The 19516-nt window shown below is 42.1% G+C and overlaps 4 protein-coding genes across 4 annotated transcripts; 1 reads left to right on the top strand and 3 right to left on the bottom strand.

The window, feature by feature from the left end:
• Positions 1 to 679: 679 nt before the first annotated feature.
• On the bottom strand, positions 680 to 4856 carry LOC137959133 (26S proteasome non-ATPase regulatory subunit 11 homolog). Its single transcript, XM_068806454.1, has 2 exons — positions 4638 to 4856; positions 680 to 2117 (listed from the first exon to the last, which is right to left on the bottom strand). The coding sequence occupies exon 2, from the start codon at positions 2092 to 2094 to the stop codon at positions 823 to 825; it is 1272 nt and encodes a 423-aa protein (XP_068662555.1). The 5' UTR covers positions 2095 to 2117; positions 4638 to 4856; the 3' UTR covers positions 680 to 822.
• Positions 4857 to 7180: 2324 nt separating this feature from the next.
• On the top strand, positions 7181 to 10190 carry LOC137960162 (transcription factor TCP8). The gene has a single exon (XM_068807672.1). It carries the CDS (start codon positions 7820 to 7822, stop codon positions 9347 to 9349), a length of 1530 nt encoding a protein of 509 aa, XP_068663773.1. The 5' UTR covers positions 7181 to 7819; the 3' UTR covers positions 9350 to 10190.
• A 1010-nt stretch (positions 10191 to 11200) lies between these two features.
• LOC137960165 (probable arabinosyltransferase ARAD1) lies at positions 11201 to 14746 on the bottom strand. Its single transcript, XM_068807677.1, has 3 exons — positions 14075 to 14746; positions 12753 to 13009; positions 11201 to 11930 (listed from the first exon to the last, which is right to left on the bottom strand). Exons 1-3 carry the CDS (start codon positions 14709 to 14711, stop codon positions 11379 to 11381), a joined length of 1446 nt encoding a protein of 481 aa, XP_068663778.1. The 5' UTR covers positions 14712 to 14746; the 3' UTR covers positions 11201 to 11378.
• A 1092-nt stretch (positions 14747 to 15838) lies between these two features.
• Positions 15839 to 18880, bottom strand: LOC137960006 (leucine-rich repeat receptor-like tyrosine-protein kinase PXC3). The gene is made up of 2 exons (XM_068807447.1): positions 16453 to 18880; positions 15839 to 16306 (listed from the first exon to the last, which is right to left on the bottom strand). The coding sequence occupies exons 1-2, from the start codon at positions 18872 to 18874 to the stop codon at positions 15999 to 16001; spliced, it is 2730 nt and encodes a 909-aa protein (XP_068663548.1). The 5' UTR covers positions 18875 to 18880; the 3' UTR covers positions 15839 to 15998.
• Between the last annotated feature and the right edge of the window lie 636 nt (positions 18881 to 19516).

The raw sequence follows: 19516 nt of genomic DNA, 5'->3' as shown, positions 1-19516 counted from the left end.
CAATCGTTCTCAAAGGATCATAGACCAAAGATACTGAAATACTGAAAGGCCACAGCTGTAATTCAAGGTACAGAAATCTCATTTACTGGGATGAGATTCAGCAGAGTTAAGACGGGGATAGATCAGTTACAAGAAGGGTGTATAAATGAAAGATGAGTCCCTCACAAAGATATCAGATTTTAATCCATCAGGTACAGAGAATGATTAATAATGAACACTTGCGAGACCCAACTTTCCTTTACTGCTGAAGCTCTGCTAAAGTTACAGGAACCTCTCACGTTAACTGACCGGCCAGAAATCAAAACAAGGGCATCCATGAGAGAGCTACTGTGTAAAGAAGCAATGACTGGTTCTCAATGGCTCACAAAGGATCTCCAATACTAGTGTGTCTCCACATGCTCCAACAGGCACTAATAAAAGAACCTTCACTTCGTTGAATTCCAAGCAGTTTGTTACGATCTTTAAAGATGACTCTGATGCAGATTAAGAGAAGCAGAGAAGAAAAAGAAAGAAAAGAAATATATGGAAACAATATAACAGAATAAATATAGAGAATCTGTTTATAGTTCTAGTCAGAAAAATCATGATACTCAAAACAATTAACAGTGATAATTAACCAAAAACTCCCAAGTTCCAGAAATTTACTTTACAGTAAACACATGCTGATGCAGTAATAACACATTCAACAACAGTAGTTAAAGGAACTAGTTTTCAATAAATGAGAATTAAGGAACACATCTTTAACAAAAGTCAGTTGATAAGGTGAAGGTACATGATCATAACGAGTTCAAAAAGCTAGAATAAAAAGCATGACTACAACTTTTATGTCATTATCTTAGCTGACCTAACGTACAGGCTGTCCACAACCTTTCCCATGTTGGAAATAGTGTCCAAAACAGCTGGATATATAACATCTTGTTTTGGATCGTCGAATATGATAAGGCATCCAGCACCTTGATACAGTGTACCAGCAAATTTCTTGTCCAAAATCATCTGAGAGAGCTTCTTCTCCACATGATCAACTGGCAAACCAATTAATGATGCAATATGCGCAATTTCTACACGTGAAAAGGGCTCAATCAACCTGCAGAGATTCTGGTCCAATAGAGTATCATACAAAGCCGAAAGGTGCCTGTGAACAATTGGGTCTTCCTCCAATTGGGCTTTATAGTCTCGCAAAGCACTTTCAAACAGCTTTAGGGACCTCTTTGAGTGTGCATCAGCAACAGCTTTCATTGCATCCAGTTCTGGCCCAACATACAGAAGACCTGCCTTCGACGATATTATCCCAGCCACATCATCAGCTTGGTTCACCATTATCTTACACAAGAGCATGTATTTTAGGCTAAAGACTGCCCGAGGATCCTCAAGTGCGTTGAAAGCCTCAAATGCTTCAAAGAAATAACTGTAAGCGGTCTTGTAATCCTTCTCCTCTGCATGAAGGATACCACTTTGTAAATCTATGGTACCCTGCTGTGCTGGAGGGACATAAATTGCATTTGCAGCGGTTCTTGCCGCTGTTAAGGCAGATTTTGCTTTTGGTAGGTTTCTTAAAGAGAAGTGCAGCTTACTCTCCAGCAGATTGATGTCTACTAGAAGAAGTTTATCATCCAGTCTCCTCACCTCCTTCACTAGGTTTGAGATCAGGTTTAGGGCCTCTGAATATTCTCTATTTTCCATCAACAGTGAAGCAAGTCTTGCTTCAACTCGCTGCCTCAGAAATGTACGCTTTTCTGCACGAGTCCATTCCACCATTTCTCTGCAGAGAGATATCTGCAGATCGGAAGAAGTTCCTGGAATTTTGGCAACAGCATCAATAATTGACCGCACAATTTTTGCTGTTTTAGCTTTGGGGATTAAGGAAAAGAACGGTCTCAGCTGAGTAAGAAGACTCCTTAACTCCTCAGCCTTCTTTTCCTGTCTGAGAAGGTCAGAGAGATTGGAGATGGCTAGTTCTTTTATACGCAGCACTTCTGAGGAAGATGAAGGATTCTCAAGTACTCGGTAAAGAATAGAAATGGACTCTTTGGGATCTTTGGCTTCTAAAGCCTGAGCAAGTGAATCAGTGGTTGCAGGGACATATGTTGATGACATTATTCTGTTTTAGAAACCAAGACCTGGAAAAGAAAAGGATGTGTAAGTGATGCTAAATACATGAGACAACAATCAAGGCACGGGATTGGGAGGTTTAAACACAACAGGAAGAGGAGGTAATTGTAAGAAAGCGATTACGACCACCTAAGCTAGAAACCACATTCAACATGTTTGCATTAAATGTTGCTGCAAAACAACCTTAAATACTTTCAATTACAAAAGTAACATGTCATATCATACAAAAACAATATTTGCATAACAGAGACTAAAAAGATACAATTTCATGTTTCCTAAAACACATCCTAAAGGAAATATGTCACCAGGAAGAAAAACAAGTGCTTCACAAGCATCAACCACCTGCTAAAGAGGAAATTATTCACGTGGCATGTAACAACAAAGATCTGTGCTTCTACTGACAATGGAATTACTCTTGGCCTTCCTGATTTTCTTTTCGTTAAATTAAATTAGAGATTACTTTTAAAAAAAATCACAGATAAGCATAAATAGGCCAACACCACAAAGCTATTGAACTGTATTTCATCTGGCAGACACAGAGATAATAGATATGGAAAGCAAATGCTTACAACCAGAGGTAATATTTTCTCTCTCTTTCTCCCTTCAAGTTGGCACATAGAAAGTGAGGGAAAAAATAAATAAATAAAATAAAATACTCAGAAAGAAAAGTATGCTCCCAAGAAAGATTGAAAGATACTTTTTTTCTGGAAATCATAAGTAACTCTGTTGTCTTCGTGATTTATTTCATTTCTCCAGCTTCTTTTTAAGATGCAACAATGAGTGTTGACAGTGTATCTGATCTCAATGATTTGTGCACCTACGCAGAAGGCTCCCGCTAAATGCCCAATTTTGAAAAAATGTGATACCTTATGCATCACAATGTCAACCCATTTCCTGAAAATTACATAGATTCACATACCAATGCAGGGAAAATCCTTCTGAGAAAATCTTTCTAAACTAGGAAATACTTGATTCAACAATATTCTTCAGCAAGGAAGCCATCTTGTGTTATGTAATACATCTTTAGTTCAATCCTTTTTGCTAATATCCGCAGCCAACTAGCAAGCAAACAGCCTATTTGGATCAAAACTAAAGAACTTCTATTTTTCTCAAAATGAAACTACAATCAATCTCAGATCTTCTACATGCAACCAAATATTTCAAACCAATCAAGAATCAAGTGATTACTGAAGGAAAAGAAGAAAAAAAAAAAACACATGCACATCATATGAGAGGAACATGAAGAGAAGATTGGCTGGGTTAATGCTAAAAAGTGAATCTTTAGCAGAAAAGGTTTTCTTTTTCAGAAAATATACCTTTATTTGATTGTTTACCAAAAAATGAGTTTGCAATGCCTCATTCACTCTGCAAATGCGTGCTATTTAACCAAATGGCACAAGGTTTTGTATTCACTCCATTTAGTTAGCATAAAAAATCCAAAAGTAAATATATATATGGATAAGGTAAGAGATTGTTAAATATTTCAGTCAAAATCATGCGATCAAATGTGAAAAGAAAGTTAAAGATTGTATTAAGTGGCTTTATTCCATAGTAGGTACAATTTGAGTTTCTGAATATGGCCCCAGATGATGTGCTCATCTGATGGTAGACCTGACAAAGCAGTAAAGACCCCGTAGAAACTAACCACAATAGAAAAAATGATGTCAGTGCCTGGTTACCACTTTCAATGTTAATGTTAAAACTATCAGTAGGATAGAAGAATTATGATTCAACCACTGATACATCAATCCTGAATTGCACTCATGAACAACAAAATCAGAAGTAATTTTAGGATAATGTAGGTTTGTCTTTTAAAAAACATGTTTACTGCTTGATAAAGAACCTCAACACGATCACTAAATTCGCTCTAGTATGGATTTGAGTGAACCATGATTCTGATTGGGACCAAGACTAGCAATTTACTATACCTACTTAGCCGCCTGACCGCCCTCTCTCCTCCAACATTTATTGTTTTTCAGTTGTAAATTAGAAAAGTAAATAAAATGCTCGGTGAAGACGCTAAAATATATAGAAATACGTATATATTAGTTATGTCTAATGCCATTGCAATGTCTTGCTGGTCTTAAAGGGTTTGAAGACATATACATGAAGACAATTTAGAATAAAGCCAATCATAGTGCATAAATTGGAACTATAACAAAAAGACATAACTAGATGTTTTATGACATCGAAAAAGCCACAGGTCCATATCACTTATTCGCTAATACCAGCATAGCAATAACCTAATGCATGAGATTGTGCTCCAAAACCACCAAATCCTATGGGGAAAAAATCCCGATGCAGGTTTGCAAGCTAAGTCAAATGCCAAAAACTGAACAAAATACAAAAGCTAAATAATAGCCCTAACAACGACACTGGGACTAGGGCATAACAGCATAAAAGCACGACAAAAATCACGGAAAGAGAAGGGAAACGTCAGAAAAATGGAGGGTTTTTTACTCGACATACGCACAAGACATTAAAGAGGAAAAGTCGATCTTATCAAATTATGAGCTTCAGACACATACCTTGATAAAACCGAAGAAGAAGACCACAAGAATGGCGATCCAAAACCAAACACTGATAGAGTATCCGTTGCACCCAAAAGCAGGGGGAACTAACAAAGCAGAAGGCGGATCGAGGGGGAGGAGAATCGCTCTGACCACCTAGTCGAGAAGCAAAGGGATGCCCAAAAACTCTTCCCAAGTATTATTTTACAGCTCTGTCCAAGTCCAACATCATTTCTACTGAATTCGTAAACCATAATTTTCTGTATAAGAAGGAAGTAAAAATAAAAATTAATTGAGAAAATTCAAGGTAGGAATAAGTGGGTAATTTTGGTAAGAAAGAAATGAAGACACTGATATGAAGAAATATAAAATGTAGACCATAGTTTTTAATCCACTATAAACCTCTGGTTTTTATGACCTCTCTTATGAGTCAGATTGAGGAGGGAATGTGGATGGATAAGACATGCCCCATGGCCTTAATTGGTATAAAAAAGCATTCAAATAAAAGTATATTGATAATATTTATTTTAATAGGTAAATATAAGTCTATCAATAATATTTTCATTCTTATAGATATTTTAGTTAATAGGCTTGTACATAATTTTAATAATTAAAAATTTTAAAAAATAAAAAAATTATTTTTTTTTCCATTTTCCTTGTGGATCCAAACAAGAAAAACCATGTTTATCTTTTTGTTTCCTCTCTTATTTTCCATAAACATCTAAACAGATAAGCCATATAGTTAAGGGCATTGTAGACACTCTTGTTGGATATACGACCAAAGTCCCACATTGGTTAGAAGTGGGGAGTATCATGGATATATAAGTGTGGACACTATCTCTATTGGTATGAGGCTTTTTGGGGTAAAAACCCAAGAACAAATCCATGAAGGCTTAGGCCAAAAGTGGACAATATCATACTAATGTGGAGATAGGTGGTGTTCATAGTCCTTACAATTGTAAACACCTTCACACAACTATAAATATAACAGTAAAGTCTTTTTTTTTTGCTCAAATTTGTCTATACAACTCTTGCTCTTATTCTTTTCCTCTTCCTTTTTCTCCCTTGGTTTATTCTCTCGCCTCTCCCAAGAACTATAATTTCCCTTTTCTCTCATTCCCTTGAGATCTCTCGTGTTCATGTCTTAACCCTAGAAGTCAACAATATCAATCAAGGTAATGGCTTCTCGTTAGCCCATATGAAGTCTAAATCCAATATACATCAGTTATTCAAGCTAATTTAAACCCAAAATTTTGGACCATGGCATGCTTGACATCAATAAAGCATCCATGTTAAACGAAACCCGTGTGGGCGTGGAGGGCATTTCGGTCCAATGGAATTCAAATTCAATTTTCCGGGAAAAGGACAAGGTAAAGCAACGGAGCAACAGGAACAAAACGCGCTCCTAGTTTTCCTGCGCTCAGATCCTTTTATACCAAATCCGTAGTACTGCAGGAGCAGCGTGACCCGCATGTGCGGGTTTTCACATTAAATAATCATTACCTCACCTTCGACGTCACTATTCTCCCCTCTTTCCGTCTTTCTCTCGCGCATTTTAGTCTGTTTCCTTCACCATTATTTCCATGTCTCCCCGCAAATGTCTACTCGCTCAGAGTACTTTCCTGGAAATTTTTATTCACTCGTTTGGAGTGTTTTTTGCACCTCCTGCATTCTCAGTGTAGACTAGTAAGTTCAAAAGGAAAGAGAAAGAACAGGGAAGATTTTCGAATTAGAGAATCGTCGTAGTCGTACTGGTTTACAAACGGATTTGTTTATTATAATGGAGGAAAGAGGCAGACGTCGAAGGGTCTTTATCAGGAACCCAGAAATGGAGAAGGGAACAAACCCAGAAGTGACCGATGAACAGTAATTATTATGTTGTCTTCTGCGATTTGACACGGAAACAAGAGTGGAGAAATAAAAAAAAAAGAGTTACTGAGACTTACTGTTGTTCTATTCGTGTGTTTTTTTGATAGCTTTTGTTAATGGCGCCTCTGCCCTGTAAAAGTCTGCGGTCGGTTTCTTCGGGGCGGAATCCGAGACGGACAGAGAAGACTGAAAGTCTGAAACGTGAAAGAGAACAACACGTGACTCACGGTTTCGCCGGTTTGGACTAGTTTACAATAACATCTCGGGTTCAAATGCTGGGAAGCGAACCGACGATTGTCTCGTCTTGTCTCGTTCGGGACGGAATATTTGTAGCAGCAGCCAGAAGCAGTTAATTTCGCGGTGAGCAGGGGAGAGCATTTACGCGGCCAAGTCCATGTGCTTCCGTCTTTCGAATTAAAAGAACATTCCTTGAGGCCCTTGGTAAACGCTGAAGCATAACATGAATGAAGAAGGCCGAGGAAGTTTGTCAATGGCGGACTCTCACCGCCGCTGGCCTTGTTTTGCGATTTCCGCCAAACCCTCCGAATTAGGGCAACGACCCAAATGATCGAATGACACGATCATGGGCCGACACGTGGGGTAAGCGAGGGAGGACCCCACAAGCTTTAACGAAAATCCACCCAAGTCCCCACAATAATGTGAAGAGAGACTGGATGATGAGTATAGAATTATTTGTTATTTTTTGGCTATTATTTTTATATTGGCTGTGTTGGAATGAGCTGTCTCTCTGCATTAGATGCCTCTCTGACGCTCACCTGCACTCGCTCGGACGCAAATACCAGCGCCCTGGGGAGAGTCGGCGTCTCCGGAAACGGCGAAAAGAGGAAAGTAAAGTCCCATCTGGATTCTGAACCAGGTCTATGGAAGTCCAAATAGGCTAGACTGGGGGGAGTTACGGTGATCATCCTTATCGAGAGGAAACGGGGGAAGGGGGTTCGAATTGGTTTTACTGGCCGAAGTGTCCATTTAACATTCCTTCCAAGGCCCCACGAGTGGGCTACTGCTACTGCTGCTGCTTTTTTTCCAGAGTTGGGAGAGAGAGAGGAAGAGCCTGGGAGGTTTGGGTTTTCAGGCCTACATCAGGGTCTTGGGTATAGGACTGAAAACCCTAACGCAGCTAAACTGCTGCACAGAGCCACCGCCACAAACTCTCACAAATCTCTCTTTCGCTAACGCTCTCTCTGTTTCCCTGTCCCTTCCTTTCGCTCCGCCGTACGAGTGTACGCTACATCGAGGATGGGTTGACGAGGGGAGGAAGGGGCCTGACCGAGATCGGTTTTCTTTTTATTTTATTTTATTTGAAGGGGGATATGGAATCGGCGGAGCAAGGGAGAGGAGCAGCAATCTTATCAAACAACGCCGACCCTGGTTCAGCCGCCAAGAACAACAACGCCAACGGTAGTAGTAATAACAGTGCGACGAGCAAACCCGGTGCAAATTCGGACCCTTCGGCTTCTTCTCAGCTTGTTCCCTTTACGGTCGGCGCCGCCAAGACAGTCCAGCCTCGAGGCGGAGTCTCCGCTGCTGGCCACTTCATGGGTTCCATCAACCCCTCCGCGTCCCCGCAAGTGGACGCCTCTCTTGCCATCTCTACCAAACCCGACGCCGCCCTGTCCTCCCGATCCGACTCCTCAGATCCTTCTAAGACGGTTGCGGTGGCCAAGCGCTCCTCCAAGGACCGCCACACTAAAGTCGACGGCCGCGGCCGTCGGATTCGCATGCCGGCTACTTGTGCGGCGAGGGTGTTTCAGTTGACGAGGGAATTGGGACATAAATCCGACGGGGAGACGATTGAATGGCTGCTGCAACAGGCGGAGCCGGCCATCATCGCTGCCACTGGTACGGGCACAATACCTGCCAATTTCTCTACTCTTAATGTTTCTCTTCGAAGCAGCGGGTCTACCATCTCCGCCCCGCCTTCCAAATCGGCGCCGCACTCGTTCCACGGTGCGCTGGCGCTCGTCCCCCACGCTCGCGAGTACGACGAGGGAGATCGGAGGATGATGGGGGGAGGACAGGATTCTAGTCTATCGCAGCCAACCATGTTAGGGTTTCAGCAAGGAGGGAACCTGCTCCACCATCTTAACCATCCTCAGTTGATTCTATCGTCGGACGAGGGAATTCCTGCCGGCGGAGGATCGGATTCCGCCGACAGCTACTTAAGGAAACGGTTCCGGGACGACTTATTCAAAGAAGATAATCCTGCCGCGGGGCAGCAAAACCCCGACGCTTCATCTTCAGCTTCGGCTTCAAAAGCCATGAGAACCTCCTCTCTCCCGGTTCATCAACAGCATAGGCAGCAAGAGCAGATAGGTCTCATCAGACCATCTAATATGATGCCTGCGGCGGCCATGTGGGCGGTGGCAGCGGCCCCAGCACCAACTAGCACCGGTGGGGCCTTCTGGATGCTGCCCGTTACAGCGGGGTCCAATTCCCCGGCTGTAGCCACAGGGGCAGGACCATCCGAGCCGTCCATCTGGACATTCCCCGCCGCCGGTCAGTACAGAACGTCAATACAACCTGGCAGTGGTACCCTCCAGGCGCCCCTCCATTTCATGCCAAGGATTAACACCGTCGGCCCCTTGCCCTTAGGGTCGATGCTGGTCCAGCAACCTGCAGCCGCCGGCGGAGCTTCTCAACATCTAGGGTTGGGTATCTCCGAAACAAATCTGGGGATGTTGGCAGCATTGAATGCTTATAACCACGGTGGAGGTGCCGGACCCGGCAGCGGTTTAAGTATGAACTCCGAGCAGCAGCAGCCATTGGACCATCACCAGACGGTTCACACTCACCCTCAACAAAGTGACGACAGCGAAGATCATGAAACCAGTTCTCAGTAGACGGTAGCGGCGACTATCTTTGATTCGTCGACCCCCACTTAGCTGCTGAGAAGTGATTCATGAGATGAGTGTTTAGTTTATATTTTTTCTCTTTTTAACTGCTCGTTCTTAGCTTTAGCTAGTAGGAGTATTATGATTTTCCTTTTCGCGCTGCAGCAGATTAAACAGAGAGGAAAAGAGAGAGAGAAAAACAAAAAAAAAAACGAGTTGAGATTTGAGAGAGCGTCCCCAAAATCCCCGCAATTGGAATCGCCGTGTCCTTCTCTAATTTGATTTCTCCTTCCTTGATTTCCTTTTTTTTTTTTTTTTTTTGGTTCGGTTTCTGTTAGTCTGGGGAGTTTGATTAAAGCTTATTTGTTTGTTGGTCCAAAGGACCAAAGACTGGGGACAGTCCAGAGCTTGTATAGAGAGAAAGAGTTTGTTTTTGTTGTAGTAGCAAGAATTCTTTGTTTGTATGAGAAGGGAAAAGAGAAAGACAACTTAAAAATCTTAAAAAGACAACCTCTAATCTAAGAATTGTTTCCTGTTCCTGTTGTGTCTGGGTTCCCCGTCCCATCTTCCGCCAAAATTAATTCTTTCTTCCACTTGGGATGAGCTCGGCGTTCCCACGATACTCGAGAGATTCGTCACTTCATGGTTTCCACTACCCACCCCCTTGGTATACTGAATCAGGTTTTTGCTGGATTTGTTCGTTTCTGTCCACCATAATCTTTAATGTCTAAACAAATACGGAATCTGTTGCTGCTGTATGTTCCACTCGCGCTCCTTTTTCTCAAATGGGAAAACACGCTTGCTCTATCGGGTATGAAGAATTGAAGACGGGAACCGGTGCATTTTACATTCCACAGACGCTTTTGATCGAAATGCCCTCTTAGGTGCGCGAAGATGGATCATTGAAGTGACCAGTGACCACGACCTGTCTCTCCGCTGCGCGCTCCCACTTTTTCGCGCTAATGCGTTTCGCTGTCAAGACATGCATGCCGTCTTGAAGTTTGCAGTCTGTAACAGGCCGTGGTGGACGGTGGGAGCTCGTATATCGGGACGAGGGTAATTCAGTACATTCACTATGTAGTTAATATTTCAGAAAATTTGAAAATGGGTCCCGCGCTTTATTGGTAATTGGTGCGACGATGATTGGATTGGGCCCAACTTCAAAATCCCCGTGTTTTCGTCAAGAGGGGCATGTTTAGTAAAATCAGTTGGGTGTACGGTTGTACGCAAAGAAAGGCAACCGTAAGCCCACCATCCGTACAGGCCCACATAAACCAATGTGCTCGTAAAAGGAGATATTTTTTTTTTTTGGTCCACATTCGAAGTCATTCCTTGTCTACGTGTTGTTTGGTTACGACATTTTCGAACCCCATCAATCCCCGTAGTATCAGATGCTGGGGCCCACTTCTTTTGTTTCTCGATCTCTGGTTGGCTGACGGGAGCCTGGAGGGTTATTTTTGTCTTTTTTGAGATTTAAGAAGAGATACGACACGAGAGAGGTGGGCAGGTGGGTGGAAAACCAGGTTGGCACTCGAGAGAGGTTCTTCCGTTTCTGGTCGCTTTTTCTCATTTGCAATTAACTCCGCTGTTCCCCGCTTGGCCTTTTTTACACGTGTCTTTCATTCGTTGCCTGACTGGGCGGGAGGAGTCGACCACGTTGCGGTTCTTCAAATTTCACGTCCCGTCACGGCGATCGAATCCGTACACGTGGGCGAAGGAGAGATGTTGCTGCATAAGTCGAATCCGACAGCGAGATTCTCGTTTTTGTGTTTTTTTTTTCTCGTGTCCTTTTCGCTAAATCTGGCTCGTGTGAACGCTTCCAAAGTCTGCGCTGCGGTACTGTACAAAAGAGCCCTTTAGAGTGGCTTACTGCCTTCCTCTTTATAATAATATCTAAAGAAGAAGATTCTGTCCTATGGCCCACTCGCCGTTTCGGTTCAGCCAAATAATCAACCACCGTATCAATTTTACATGAACAACACCACAATCATGCAATTGAAACAGTCAAATTCTACCATTACAAAGCAAGACAAACAGTTTAGGTACAGTGACAGCGAACAGGAACTGATACGCCTTGCGGCTTCCGTCTCTTCCGAGTGGTTGCTTCCTTAATCGAAGGCACTTTTTGATATACCTTTCTCCATATATGATTTACAGCACCATTCATAGGAACTGGTCCAATACCACCTGGATATCCATTATCGTACTCGAAAACAGGCTGAACAAGAGCCATCTTTTGACGAAATAAATCTTTCTGCTCTCTGGAGAAACCTTTGAGATAATTTACGAGCCAACTTGGTTGCAGAGCATCATTAGTTGAGACAAAAACAGAGAAATCCAGGTAGTCAATCATACCTTCAAACGGAAGCTCAATGTCATCACTAACAACTACTGGTATGCAGAGACTTTGAATGGCATCAAAAAGTCGACAAGAAGTAGGAGTGTCCCCTGCTGGATGTAAGCAGAACTCTGAGCTTCGCATCCCTTCAATCGATTGCTCACGCCCAGTGGCATTAGGGAATCCTTCTTCAATCACCACACCAGGCTCACCAAGCAGGAGGTCCCACAGTTTCTCTCGAACCAGTCCTCCCTGAGAACAGAAATAAAATCAAATATGTCAGCCTTTTACGAGAAACTCAATCTGGGTAAAAAACTTTATATAGCATTTCGAAAGCAAAAAGAGCACCATTTTTTTGCAGCTTCCCCTAGACATAAGAAATATCAATTTGCCGTTTACAGCCAAATGAGAGTCAACTGTTTCATTTGCTTGGCAGATATCATGTCAAGTGATTTGACTTATCTACTCTATGACTCAAGAAGCTCAAATTTCAAGCAAGATCAGCGTTTTATGAACCATATCTTCCTAAAATACCGCTCTCAAACTTAGCTCCACCAAATCATCGGCCACATCACAATGGCCATGTCAACTGTCAGATTGGTTTGACCCAAATTTTCCTGTTCACCTCCTATTCATTCAGGTTTTGTTGCTAGTTGGTGGAACTTAGCTAATGGGTTGGGGCTAACATCTAGAAGTGCAACTCAAGCTGGCCCGAAGATCATCTCCCAATCTACTAGGGTTATAAAACATAAACCATTTCCCATTCTGCAACTCAATGAAATCTCCATTCAGGAATTATTGCTCCAGCCAGACCCCATTCCTCTTGTGCTAAACCTATTTGGTTAGTTTTAATCTGAACTCAAGTTGCAACAGGAACCCAGCTTGCACTCCAACAGGGAAAGGATCCAAGGTAAATAGGTTTTCATTAGAAATTAAGTTTTGCAACAGCAGACAAGTACAGTGACCCACTTTTCCCCCGGATCCTTGATGGATAGTTAGAACAGTTCCCACAAATCATACAAACTAGATCATAATGAAACAAAGTAACATCAGCCAAAAGAGATGATCACTTACCCGGTGTCTATGTTTAGCTCCCTTGAAGTAAAGAAGGGTCTTTCTGTACTGATCATCCAACAAGGGAAGCTGAGGAAGCAGATGAGTGTAAGGGACAATGACATCTTTGAGCAGCGACACCTGGGTGTGTTGTATCATACTTGAAGCATTACTACCATCAGATGCCTTTGAGTCAAGGCGGTACCAACCACCAAAATCAACTACTAGCAGGACTGCTGGGGCTATCTCTGCTCTCACATGCCACATTGCAACTGGGTCTGTCAAAGAATGCTTGAAGTTTTAACAAAACCTGACAATCCAGAGATTTGAATTATAAGACAGTAAAAATTTGACTACATTGTTGGTAGCCAAAATAGCATAAGAAATTGTACCAATCATCGTGCATAAATGGTAATAAAATGTTGCATACACTTGTAGTCAGTCATTTAACCAAGATATGAGAAATAACTTTCTTTTATAAAAATTCTATTTATGTTCTATGCTTGTCATGCAATACCATATGGAAAAACCTTCTTTTCCATTTTATATTTTTACCAATTAGTTATCACTGAGCAACCAGGTACATAAAGTAAATAGTATCCTTAAAAGAAGCATCTAAGGAAGAAAAGGAAAAGACGAAGAAGAAGAAGAAGAAAAAGGAAAGACAAAACACGAAGAAATACAATTATTTTTTCAAGAAATCAAATCCAAATGAAAAAAATCTTTCAAGGAAAAACAAGATAGAAAGTTCCAGCTGAAAAATGGAAGATAGTCGTTATGAACCCGAGTCAAGTTCCAATCACAAGATTTTTTTGTGTTTCATCAAACCCATGAATCAGTGAATTTGTCTCTCCAGTTCTGGAAAGTCTAAACGAAGCATGATACGATGTCAATTAGCAGAGCCAACTTACTACTACTCTCTCTTTGCTACTTAGACCAACAGCTGTACTCAAAAGACCATTAAAGCGGACTGGTCTAACTCATCAAGCAAATAAAACGATTAGTGAAAAGATGAGATTGATGAAGAAAAACCAACTAACGCCATTCGGTAAAGGAAAGGAAAGATAGTTGCCACTTCGCCAGCGAGCCAGAACACCTCAAATACAAAAACATGAAAAGCTAACTGCAATCAAAAGCAAGCAAAATGCTCCATGCAAGAACACAATAAGTGGAACAGAGGAAGGGGCCGGATTTACATACAGTAAAGGAACACAATTAGGGATTCCATAAGATCCGAGTGGGACCGTAAGTATTCCACCATGCGACACTAAAAAGACTAGAAACCTCCGTAGCACAAAAAAACTACCAACAGTTTAATTTTAAGTAATAAATAGACAGCTTACCAGTAAGTACAAAAACATGATCTATGCCTCCAGAACGCGTCCATGCATCAGTCCCTCGCACCAAATCCAGCACATTCCTCTGCCGCTCATAATCCTTATTCCATTCCTTCTTTCTAAACTTTCCTTTATCCATTCCCAGTTGTAACTCCGCACTAAGAGTCGCAAAGAACGGCACAAACACCACATCGGCATCTTCATAACTCGCCACCCTCTTGGCAAACGAATTTCCTCGCAAATGCTCAGGGGTCATAAGATCCCCCAGGATCCAGTACTCAGCGCTGTATTGTTTAATTATAGGGTTATCGGGATACGGAGGGAAGTTGGGTTTCTGCTTGGATGAAGAGAGAAATTCACGAATATGATTGTCGGCGTCGCTGCCGATCCGGGTATCGTTGGTTTGAGCCCAGTAGGCATCCACGAGGCCGTAATTGAGAGATCTCGGGAGTTCCGCGACGAAAACTTTAATGTAGGGAACTTCTGGAACAAAAGACGTATTCGAGTAAAAAGAAGTTGAAGGGCTAGGACCAATTGAGAACAAGAAGAAGAGGGAAAGCGCGAATATGCAGGTGAGAGAAAAGCAGATAAACAGAAACTGAACGGAGCAAGAGTGACACATTCCCGTCCTGGGAGCAGCCATGCTTGAGTATACGAAGATCTGTTCTCCTGCGGGGAAGAAGATTCGCCAGGCAGAGCGAGTAAATGAGGTTATGGACCCTAGCTGAGGCGCAGAGGATCATCGATGACCCACTCGGTTTCCAATTCTCGACTCAACTGAGCGACAAGATCGATCGCAAACTCGGGAGCTGAAAAGTCAGAACTCGTCGCTCGGTGCCGGGTTTGGTGATCCTCGCATTAGCGTCTTAAAAGTCGCTAAATCGTTACGATTGGTCCAGACCGAGTCGTGCAGGTGGGTTATCATGGCCACATAATAAGATTCAGTATTCATTTGATAAAAATGTGACTAATCACTTGCCACATTTGCTAAAGGAGAGCATTCCTATGCTGACAAATGTTGCCCATGTGTCACCCTTCTTACTTGGGTGGAATTTTCGCGTGATGCAATGTATCACATTTTAAGCCACCTTATTACTTATGTAACACTTCGGTGGCATTTAGGTGGTGTCTCATTTCGACTTGATCTTGGTTGTATGATCAGACATTGATCTTGGTAATCGACTTCAAATTTGATAAATACACTGGTTTTAATCATCAATTGACACTTTGACTAATCCTCCATCTTTGACTTTTGAAGATTTTGTCTTTGACCATCAATCAATTAGCGATCAAGCTTCTCCAATCTCGATCGATAATCTATAGCATTGATCGGGGTCCTAATTTTGGCAACTGAATTTTCTTGTAGTGGAGCCTCGTGAGACTGATCTCTCCGATCACATACAAAGAGGGAGCTTGGATCTTGTCTCTCGATTTTCTATCCAAATGCTTCTCTATGTTACTCCATGAAAGTTGCAAATCTCAAATGACCACATGTAGATCTAGATGTGAGAGTGATTACTGATGGCACAATAATTCCATGTCAGTTGTAGACTTGAGAAGATCATTGCAAAAATACTTACACAAATTTTAGCTATCATTTTGGGGTGATTTGGATCAGCTTCAACAACATGCAACTCAGATAAGAGAGATTACCTGAAAATAGACTCATACATAGTGTAGGGGATTTTTTTACTTGTATCATATAGGATTTATTTATAAAAAAAAAGTCACAAAAAAGGGTGTTTAATTGAAACAGACTATAAAGCATCAGATTCACAAATCCACTGGCTCTTCAAAAGCTATGAACACCAAACTATTATACACATATCCACGCATAAAACCAAGCCATGGATGTCAATAAGTAATCAAACTTCAAACTACCACTTCTCTGTACTAATTTGGTACTCAGGCTATCTGTATAGTATATGCTTTACCTTGCATTCAGAAGCATCCTCACCACATTCTTTATCTTAGGCCTTGCATCCGGGGAGACACTAACACAAGCCTGAGCAACATTCAGCACTGACAGCATCTGGTTTCGATCTGCCACTGTCGTTTTGCTTATTCGAGAATCCAGAATCTGATCCCGAACATCACTTTGAGCTGAAGCACTTAATACCCACTTAGCCAATTCAGTTCCCTCCGTAACTGGTTGCTTCCCAGTAAGTAACTCTAGTAAAACCACCCCAAAACTGTACACATTTCCAGCCATTGTCACCCTCATTGTATAAGCATACTCTGCAAACACAGTACAAAAAATTGAGTGTCAGTCCACAAGAAAAGAGAGAAGAACATCTGGATAAGTCTTTCTCAATGCTCAGTGAAGAGATAAATTCGTATATTTCTCAAAAAAATAAGATACTGATCTCCAGCAGTGTTCTCACCTGGTGGAACATAGCCTACAGAACCAGCAATCTTGGAAAAGCTCCCATTGATCTTGGAAGGGTCAATAACATTGGAAAGCTCTATATCTGCTATTTGAGGAAGAGTGAGTGACTTCAGTAGAATGCTCTTTGATGAAAGATCCAGAAGCAAAACAGGGTCTGAACAACCATGAAGATAAGCGAGACCTTGGGCCACTCCAAGAGCTATGCTGTATCGAGATGGCCAATCCATAGAACTACCCAAACTCTTGTGGAGGAAATCAAATAGAGTCCCCTTGTGGTTATACTCGTACAATAGAAAAGCGTCATCCTTAGTCAAAGCATAAGCCAAAGGGATCATAATTCTTGAATTGCTCAACCTTGCTAGAGCCTCCATTACTTGTCCAAATCGTTCATTGTTGCCTAACTGCAATATCTTTTCTCCCCAATTAATCTTCTTGACACAGTAATTCATTCCACTAGGCATGGTAGCCTTATAAAATGTTGCAAATCTGCTCTGAAGCATCAAATTGGCAGGACTATTGACAGCTTCCAAGGCTTTGGAGAAGTTGAGGCTCGACTGGTGGATCCCATCTATTGTCAGAAGATGACTGACAATTACTTGAGGGTGCTCCTCTTCTGATTGTGGATGTATATCTTCGACCCTGGATAATCGTCTTGAAATGAAAATATAACCTACTGCCACTAATCCTAGGGCCAGAGCAGCACTTCCTACTGCCACAAGAATGACCAAAACAGCTGGAATGTTTTTCTTGGATGAAGGCGTAGGATGAGAACCAGATATAAGGGGAGGAGGAAAGAAAACTTTGTTCCCACTAATACTAACATTAATTTTTGGATTGAAATTTGGAAGGATCCCAGAAAGTTGATTATTCAAAAGAACCAAATGGGTCAAGCTCGACAAATGGGTCAAGAAAGTCGGAATTTCACCTGTAAATTCATTGTTTGAGAGGTCTAGAACCTCCAAATTCATCAAACTATCCAGCGTTGGAGGTATGGATCCATTGAACAGGTTCCCACTGAGGTTTAGAGCTATCTGCAAACTAGGCGGCATTCTAGGTATTTTTCCTGAGAGTTTATTCTTCCCGAGCTGAAGCTCCAATAGATTATTTGAGTCACTTACGGCATCTGGTATTGAACCATCAAGTTCATTGTCACTAAGGATCAAATTTGATAACTTCTCAGAATTAAAAATCACGGAGGGTATCTCACCAGATAGTGAATTTCCGCTGCAATTTAATGTAGTCAAATTCTTCAACTGGGAAAATTCCATAGGAATTTGACCACTCAAATGATTCATTTCAAGTTTGAGACTCACAAGATCTCGGAGACTGCCAATTTCTTTCGGCACTGAACCTTCAAACCCATTCTGTCCAAGATCTAACAGCTGCAAGTTCTTGCAGTTACCCAGATTGGCTGGAATTACTCCAGTCAGCCCATTATCATTCAACTCGAGATACATCAATTTTGAGAGATCACCTATCGCCTGAGGAATAGACCCGTTAAGAGAATTGTGACTCAACCTCAGTCTGAACAAGTCCGTGGAAATGTTCCCAGGAATTGGCCCTCTTAGTGAATTGTAAGTCAAATCAACAGACTTCAAATTTGGAGGTGATAGCAAGTTTTCCGGGATTGATCCATTAAACTTGTTAGTGCTAAGGTCTAAAACTTTCAAATATCTTGTAAGGCCCCAAGGTATAGAACCACTGAAACGATTCTGATTCGCTGAAAATCGCGACAAACTCATAATGTTTGACAGACTTAGAGGGAGCTCCCCACTGAAGTCGTTGGAAGAAAGTATCAGTGTATCCAGCCTGAATAGTTCTCCAATCTTATCAGGAACAGAGCCAGTCAGACGGTTCCAGCTGAGATCAAGAAAAGTAAGATTCCGATAATCCAATAATTCATCAGGAATTACACCAAAGAACAGATTTTTGGACAACTGCAACTCCTGCAAAGTGGTACCATTCCCAAGCTTGGTAGGAAGAGACCCGCCAATCTGATTGTTACTCAAATTCAAGCTTCTGATTTGCGATAAGCCATCCAACTGAGATCCAATACCTCCATTAAGAGAGTTACCGGACAAGTCCAAAGACTCCAACGAACTGAACCCAACAAAATCAGGCAGCGGACCTGATAACTGATTCATAGTAAAATTAATCAACTTCAGCCCATCCAATCGACCACAGTTGCTTAAAAAGTCACTCGAAAGAGAGGTAAACTTGTTCAAGGACAGGTCAAGTGACTGCAACGAATCAAGATCGCATACAAGGGATAGCACAGCCAGGTCTGAAAGATCAAGACGAGAGAGAGAAAGATGGCTAACAGAGCCCTGTTCACACTTAACCCACTGCCAGAAGCAAGGATTCGGACCCGAGGGTTCCACAGACGACTTTTCAATCAGACTAGCGAGCTTGTTCATGGTGGAGTTCTGATTTTGGTTGAGCTGACCCCAACAGAAAGAAATGTGAAGAAAGCAAAAGAGGGCAGCGACGGCATACCTGCTCATTTCAGCAATACGGAGCTTACCCTCCACCATTTTTCTCCTCCGTGGAGACGAAGGATGTACGCGCTGCAACAGAGACGGGAAGGAGAGCATACATTATAGGAAGAAGAAACGAGTCGGTGTTGTTTTCCATGGGAGTGTCGTTGACTGAATGGAAGACTTTGAATTTCTGACAAATAGAGACCTTTACCGCCTTTTTGACTGGCCTGGTAGCAGAATTTTTGGGGCCCAAGATGTCCTGTCCCTTCTTAATGAGATAGAAATACCCTTCGGGTTTCGAGTTATTCCAAGACGGTTCCACGGTATTCCGCGAGATTCCACGGTTCCCGTTTGTTTTCTGGTCTCCTTCTTCGCGTGGATGAAATATGAATTCACTGCAGAAGAGTAAATAAACTAAAAGAAAAATGAATTCCAGAGTCAAGCTGGTAGCTTTCGGCACTGACGCGGTTTTAATAAGCAGTGGCCGCTCTTCCGTGGTCACCACGTCTGACATTGATGAGAGAGGACTGTGGAAAGCGAAGACTGTGAAGAGTGACCACCAATAATACCAAAACCTAG

This window comes from Aristolochia californica, unplaced genomic scaffold (genome assembly GCF_029961685.1).
Source record: "Aristolochia californica isolate CCGP_79_NKW_82.1479 unplaced genomic scaffold, dmAriCali1.0.hap1 SCAF_3, whole genome shotgun sequence".
NCBI lineage: Eukaryota > Viridiplantae > Streptophyta > Magnoliopsida > Piperales > Aristolochiaceae > Aristolochia > Aristolochia californica.
This window is presented reverse-complemented; position numbering and strand designations above follow the sequence as displayed.

What these genes read in the sequence shown, in the direction of transcription:
- LOC137959133 (XM_068806454.1), bottom strand. Translation starts at nt 2,094, where the DNA reads ATGTCATCAACATATGTCCCTGCAACCACTGATTCACTTGCTCAGGCT.
- LOC137960006 (XM_068807447.1), bottom strand. Translation starts at nt 18,874, where the DNA reads ATGAACAAGCTCGCTAGTCTGATTGAAAAGTCGTCTGTGGAACCCTCG. An exon ending in TGTAGGCTATGTTCCACCAG is followed by an intron (nt 16,307 to 16,452) that starts GTGAGAACACTG and finishes CTGTGTTTGCAG; the next exon opens with AGTATGCTTATACAATGAGG.
- LOC137960165 (XM_068807677.1), bottom strand. Translation starts at nt 14,711, where the DNA reads ATGGCTGCTCCCAGGACGGGAATGTGTCACTCTTGCTCCGTTCAGTTT. An exon ending in TCATGTTTTTGTACTTACTG is followed by an intron (nt 13,010 to 14,074) that starts GTAAGCTGTCTA and finishes ATTCTTTGACAG; the next exon opens with ACCCAGTTGCAATGTGGCAT. An exon ending in GAGCTAAACATAGACACCGG is followed by an intron (nt 11,931 to 12,752) that starts GTAAGTGATCAT and finishes TTCTGTTCTCAG; the next exon opens with GGAGGACTGGTTCGAGAGAA.
- LOC137960162 (XM_068807672.1), top strand. Translation starts at nt 7,820, where the DNA reads ATGGAATCGGCGGAGCAAGGGAGAGGAGCAGCAATCTTATCAAACAAC.